This window comes from Alligator sinensis, unplaced genomic scaffold, assembly GCF_000455745.1.
Source record: "Alligator sinensis unplaced genomic scaffold, ASM45574v1 scaffold19_1, whole genome shotgun sequence".
Lineage (NCBI taxonomy): Eukaryota > Metazoa > Chordata > Crocodylia > Alligatoridae > Alligator > Alligator sinensis.
In genome coordinates this window covers 1,206,559-1,212,886 of record NW_005841916.1, presented here as the reverse complement: position 1 = coordinate 1,212,886, position 6,328 = coordinate 1,206,559, and the positions used below count along the sequence as shown (strand labels likewise).

The 6,328-nt window shown below is 49.5% G+C and overlaps 1 protein-coding gene across 1 annotated transcript in view; it reads right to left on the bottom strand.

Moving 5' to 3' along the window:
- TIMMDC1 (translocase of inner mitochondrial membrane domain containing 1) overlaps nt 1-6,328 on the bottom strand; it is a 16,074-nt gene that overhangs the window by 7,708 nt on the left and 2,038 nt on the right. Inside the window, exons 2-3 of the mRNA XM_025198182.1 lie at nt 5,990-6,253; nt 4,118-4,206 (exon numbers count right to left, since the gene is read on the bottom strand). Coding sequence (XP_025053967.1) covers nt 4,118-4,206; nt 5,990-6,253 — 353 coding nt within the window. The remainder of the gene's footprint in view (nt 1-4,117; nt 4,207-5,989; nt 6,254-6,328) is intronic.

The window sequence follows — 6,328 nt, the reverse complement described above, 5'->3', positions numbered from 1 at the left end:
GCCAGGGATTGTTGGGTTGCAGCGTGGTGGAAAAGACCATACCAGAGAATCAACTATGAGGTATTAAAGTTATGAAGGAAGTTTGGAATACAATGTACAACATATGAGTGTGTTGAACATCTGTAAAGGTAGGGCTTGAGGGTGGTTGACTTGCGGTCTGAGGTGAAGACAACCCTATAGGGGAGGATGAGGTCAGAGGGAGCCTCGGAACACCAAACCAAATGTTGCCCACAAAACAGCCCAGCCAAGACTGACAACAAGCACAAGAAATACCCAGGTAAGAGACAGGGGCCCAGATAGTCCTGGGGTTAGGGGGGTGGTGCATACACCTTCAGGAGGCCTTAAATGCCGATACACTAATCCTCGTAGTATGGGAAACATGCAGGAGGAACTTGCCCTCCTGTTAGCTAACACAAACCCAGACATAGTGGGGCTCACCGAAACGTGATGGGATCCAACGCATGACTGGGCGGTGAACATCAAGGGCTATAGGCTGGCTGTACAGGAGGGATAGAACAGGGAGGAAAGGCGGGGTATGTCAAAGAGCAATTAACATCCTCAACAAGCAGCACTGGATCAGAGGAGGGGCAGACTGAAGTGCTCAGGGTCAGAATACAAGCGGGTCGGGTGGAAAGGGACTTAACAGCGGGGGTCTACTACAGACCACCCAACCAGGGAGAAGAGCTAGATCAGGAATTCTCAGGTCAGCTCGTGAAGGCAGTTAAGTCAAAGGATGTGGTCATCATGGGTGACCTAAACTATCTGGACATTTGCTGGGAAGAGCAGTCAGACAGGTTTGACCGCTCATGTAGGTTCCTAGCCGTGTTACAGGACCTCCATCTAACCCAGGAGGTGCACAGTCCCACCAGGGGAAATACCTTGTTAGACCTGGTCCTGGCCACAAGCAACGACCTGGTGAGGGGACTACGGATGCTCAATCACCTGGGTGATAGCGATCATCGCCTACTGGAATTCACTATCCAGCGCAGGGTGGCAAAGGCCTGCAGCAAGGCAGCAGCCCTAGACTTCAGGAGGGCAGATTTCAGTGAGCTAAGGAGACTAGTCAGGGAGGCACTAAGGTCCCGGAGGGGTGGGGAGTTGGGAGTCCAAAAGTGTGGTCGTTCCTTAAGGAGATGACCCTCCAAGCCCAAAGGGTGGCAATCCCAACACAGATCAAAGGGGGTAAGAGTACTCAAAAGCCCCCATGGCTCACCAAAAACATCCAGGAACGTCTCAAAGCTAAAAAAGAGGCATACACCCAACGGAAGGGAGGGGCCATCACCAGGGAGGACTATACCTTTGTTGTTCAGGATTGCAGGGGGGCTGTTGGGAAGGCCAAGGCAGAGATGGAACTGGGACTAGCAACTCGGATCAAGGACAACAAGAAATCCTTTTTTACTAAATACGTAGGGGGTAAAAAGAAGGTTCTGGGTAACGTGGGGCCTCTGCAGGACACGCTAGGAAATCTGGTGGTCGCACCAGGTGACAAAGCTAACCTATTTAACAATTTCTTTGCCTCCATTTTTTTGAGCAGGGACCAGGTCATCCCCCATACCGGGATCCCCAACGGTCCCAGGGGAGGCATAGCCAGGCCCAGAGTCAGTGAGGACCTAGTCAAGGAACTTCTGGTTGGACTGGACGTGTTCAAATCAGCAGGTCCTGATGATCTCCACCCCAGAGTGCTGAGGGAATTAGCAGAGGTCATTGCAGGACCCCTGGCACGGCTTTACGAGCACTCATGATGCTCTGGCAAGGTGCTGGAAGACTGGAAAAGGGCCAGTGTGGTCCCCATTTTCAAAAAAAGGAGGAAGGAGGACCCAGGGAATTATAGGCATGTTAGTCTTACCTCGATCCTAGGGAAGCTCTTTGAAAAAATTATCCAGAAGCACATCTGCGAGGGGCAAGCAGGGGAGTGTAGGCTTAGGGGCAACCAACATGGGTTCATTAGAGGCAGGTCCGTCAGACCAGCCCAGTGGCCTTCTATAACTAGGTCACAAAATCCTTGGACGCAGGTGTTGCGGTGGACGTGGCCTTTCTGGATTTTAGGAAGGCTTTCAACACTGTCTCTCACCCCATTCTCGTTAAAAAATTAGGAGATTGTGGTGTCGATGCCTACAGTCAGATGGGTCGCCAATTGGCTGGAGGGTCGCACACAGAGAGTGGTAGTGGACGGGTCATTTTTGACCTGGAGGGATGTGGGCAGTGGGGTCCTCCAGGGCTCGGTCCTCGGGCCTGCACTGTTCAACATCTTCATCAGCAACTTGGACAAGGGGGTGAAAAGCACCTTGTTCAAATTCGCAGATGACACTAAGATGTGGGGAGAAGTGGACGGACAGTCAGGCTGAGGAACTCCCTTCTCATCAGCACAGAGGCAGAAAAGGATCTTGGAGTCATTATAGGGGCTGCCAATGTGTGGGGACGCAGTCAGGAAGGCTAACCGCACTTTGTCATGCATCCACAGATGCATCATGAGCAGGTCCAAGGAGGTGATCCTCTCCTTCTATGTGACATTGGTCAGGCTGCAGTTGGAGTACTGCATCCAGTTCAGGGCGCCGCACTTCAGGAGGGATGTGGCCAGCATTGAGGGGGTCCAGAGGAGGGCCACTCGCATGGTCAGGGGGTAGCAGGCCAGGCCCTACGAGGAGAGGCTATGGGACCTGAACCTGTTCAGCCTCCACAAGAGAAGACTGAGGGGGGACTTGGTGGCCATCTGTAAACTTGCCAAGGGAGACCAGCAGGCAATGGGAGAGTCCCTGTTCCCCCAAGCACTACTGGGAATAACAAGGAATAACGGCCATAAATTGACAGAGAGTAGATTCAGGCTAGGTAGCAGGAGGCACTACTTCACAGTCAGGGCGGCTAGGATCTGGAACCAACTTCCAAGGGAAGTGGTGCTTGCTTCTACCCTGGGGGTCTTTAAAATGAGGCTAGATATACACCTTGCCGGGTCATTTGACCCCAGCATTCTTTCCTGCCCATGGCAGGGGGTCAGACTTGATAATCTGCTCAGGTCCTTTTCGACCCTACCAACTATGAAACTATGAACTACGAAACTATAAGACCATTGAGGGTTTTTTGCTGTCCTCCACAGCGCAGAGGTGAGGTCCACTTCCTAAAATCACGTGGACATATTTTACTTGTCAAATTCCCCACCCTTGTAGGGACTTGGGTAGAGCTCTTGGTCTTTCCTGCTCTCTTCCTGTGACGCACAGTAGCTTTTTGATGACTTCATGGGATTTTTTGGTTTTTGTTCTAGAGATCCTAGGTTTGTTACAGACTGTCTATGGCCTGATGAGGATGGGGGTGGAGGGGGAGCAACACTGGAGTGGATATTCTTATAGGACCTTGGACTTTGCGTTAACTACATAGTTGTCTGATCTTGCACAAGACTGCACTTAAGCAGCTCCTTCCAGTTCTCTGCTCCAAGCTTAGTGTCTCTTTGTAAAGGTGATCTGCCTGATAGAAGAATTTAGGCACAACACCCAGGTTATGTTATAATCAGCAAACACGCTGTCATTTTGTTTTATTCCAATTAAAGGCTATTTACTTCTATTTAAATTTTCTGCCGGTGTTTCTACAACCAACACTGCCACATGGCGGCTACTTCATGAAAGCCAAAAAAGATCTGTAACATGGGGCATGGCCCTTTCCCTAAGATCTTCTGAGCGTTAATTAACTAACTACTTCCCCACTGTCATATTGGCAGCAGCTCTCATCTCCTCTGCTTTTACCTACGGCATGTTATAGGTCAGTCTTGATATTGTTGGTAGTGTACCTGTGTAAGGGTTTGAAGCTGTGACTTGAGGGATTCTTTGGGAACACTATTGCCTGCAAATCAAGGGGACTGGACTGTTGCTAAGGAGACCTCTTGTGATCCTGAGTTTCTATAAAAACTGAAGTGTAATTCTTCACCCTCACTCACTGCCAGCCTCCCATTTCAAAGCTAAGCGCAGTCATGAAGGGGGGAAGGAAGAGTGAACACTTATGGTGAAGGTTAAATTGTAGTTTAAAACTTAGGACTTTTTCAGACCAATAGCTATTGTTGCTTTTCAGTTCCAAATAGGTCTCAGCAGAGTCCTTACAGAATTGTTTTCTTTGCAGTTGTGGAAGAACTTACTTGAATACTGTCACAAATACAGTAATTCTCCAGCTCCAGCGCCAGCCATACCGGATGAAACCCCTGAGTCCAGCAGTCTGTGCTGATTGCTGAGACAGGAAAGAGAGAGAATGTGTTACAGGTCTCGCTCTCTTAAAAAATGCTGGATGTAACAATATTAATGAACAACACAATGATAGTGAACTTGCTTTGCATTGTATTGAAGACCAGATTTTTAAAAAAAGAATTAAGCATGCACAATATGCATCTAACCAAACTTCTCAGGCACGCAATTACTACAGATGTTTAAGACACATCCTAGTTATACAAATACATCAAATACTTTGGTACTCATGCACATGAAATTGCAGCAAATGTTTGAATATTAAGTATACAATTACACATACACTATACGCATTTTTCTCAATCCTAACACCCCTTCCCCCACAATTTAACCTGAAAGTCTGATCGCTAATAGGAACTGATGTTTAGGGTGTACTCTGGATCATACACTGCTTTACTGGCTCTTACAACTGTAATACTAATTTATATTTTTCTTAGTAAGCAGTATTTTGAGGATCTAACATTTGACCCAACACAGCAGGCCAGCATGTCCCTTGAAAAAGTTAGGGGTTGGCTCCTGATCAGGCCAACAGGTCCTAAAGCTCCTGATAAAACCCCAGTTTAGCAACTTATATCCCCCACATTTTATTTAGAGGGGGCTTATCTACATGGGTAAGCTAGCACAGATTTACACTAGTTCCTCCTATGGACATTCTTACTGCATGTGTGGACTTGTTTCACTTTACAAGGTTGAACAGGCTACATTGTACAAAGGCATCTTATACAGACTCAGTGCATTTATAGGGACCAGTACAGAGCAGGTAATACATTCGACCCCTACTTAGCGCTCTTATTTGGATCCTGAAAAACCGAGTGTTAAGTGAAATTAGCGTTAAGCAAAACCAGAAGTTTTTGACGAACCATGATGGTGACCATGAGCGTTATAACGAAACTCGCTGAGCACTAAGTGGAATGAGATATGAATGTAAAATGAGCATTATAGTAAAATAGCACTAAGCGAAACAGCATTTAGCAGGGGGTGCCTGTACACTGCAAATCCATACCCTAACTTTCCTACGCAGACAACTCCCATTTTGTTTCTGTTTCCACAAAAAGGAGTGAATGAGCATGAACAGACTCAAGCTCCTTATGAGTGTATCTGGCAAGTCTGTACCTATAACACTGTGTACAGGAGGCAGGCTAACACAAGTAAAAACCTAAGTGTTATGGGACCCTCTGGAAGACAGGACCCTCTTTGAGACTGGGTTTGGCAAGAAGTGAAGTAGAAGCCTCTGGATGGATCCAGGGATATGTCTATGATCAGGTGCATGAGCTCCAATCCCGGCCAGAGCTAGGGGTGTAATATGCAGAGCTGGGGCCCTGGACAAACCCTGCTGGGAGGAGAGGGGAAGCGGCTCTGAGAGCTGGAGGAGGGAGAGCAGTCTTACCCATGCCAGGAACTCCTAAGCAGTCCCTGGCGTTCTGCCCACCCTGGCTGTTGCTCCTAAGGTGGCAACTATGGCAGCAGCAGTAAGCAGGGACTGTCTTGAAGCTTGTAGCATGGTGAGACGGCCAGGGCATGGACTCTGTGGGGCAGGGGGAGACTCTGATGCCCCTGTGAACTTAGTGCCCAGGATGGGTGCCTCTTTTGACCTCCCAATCACAGTGCTGCCTGAAGCAAACCTCTTCCAGCTCCACCCCTTGTGCCAAAGACTTTGCAAGTTCTTGAGTGCAGCGCCTCCCACAAGCTCGCAAGTGCCCCAGCTACTGGGAGGAAGTGGGAAAGGCACTGGCGGGGGGCTCTGGCCACCTGCTCCCACAGGAACGTACCACGGCATCCAGGCGGCTGTAGAAGACATCCCCTTGGGCGCGCTCCACAAACTGCCGCTTGGCCTGCAGGAAGGCAGGTGCGCCACCGTAGATCAAGCCCACCACCATGGCCGAGAAGGCGCTTTTGATGATGTCCATTGCATCCTCGGATATGTTGCCCACCTCGCTGCCAAAACACCGCCAGGGCTTAGAGTCGAGGCCCTCCCTGGCTGCCCAGGCTCTCCCTCCACACCTCCCAGCTAGGCCTCCTGGCCCCGCCCCACCCTGCTTGAATCAATCCAAGCCCCGCCCCTTTCCCCTACTAGGCCCACCACAGCCCCACCCTCACAGCCCACTCCA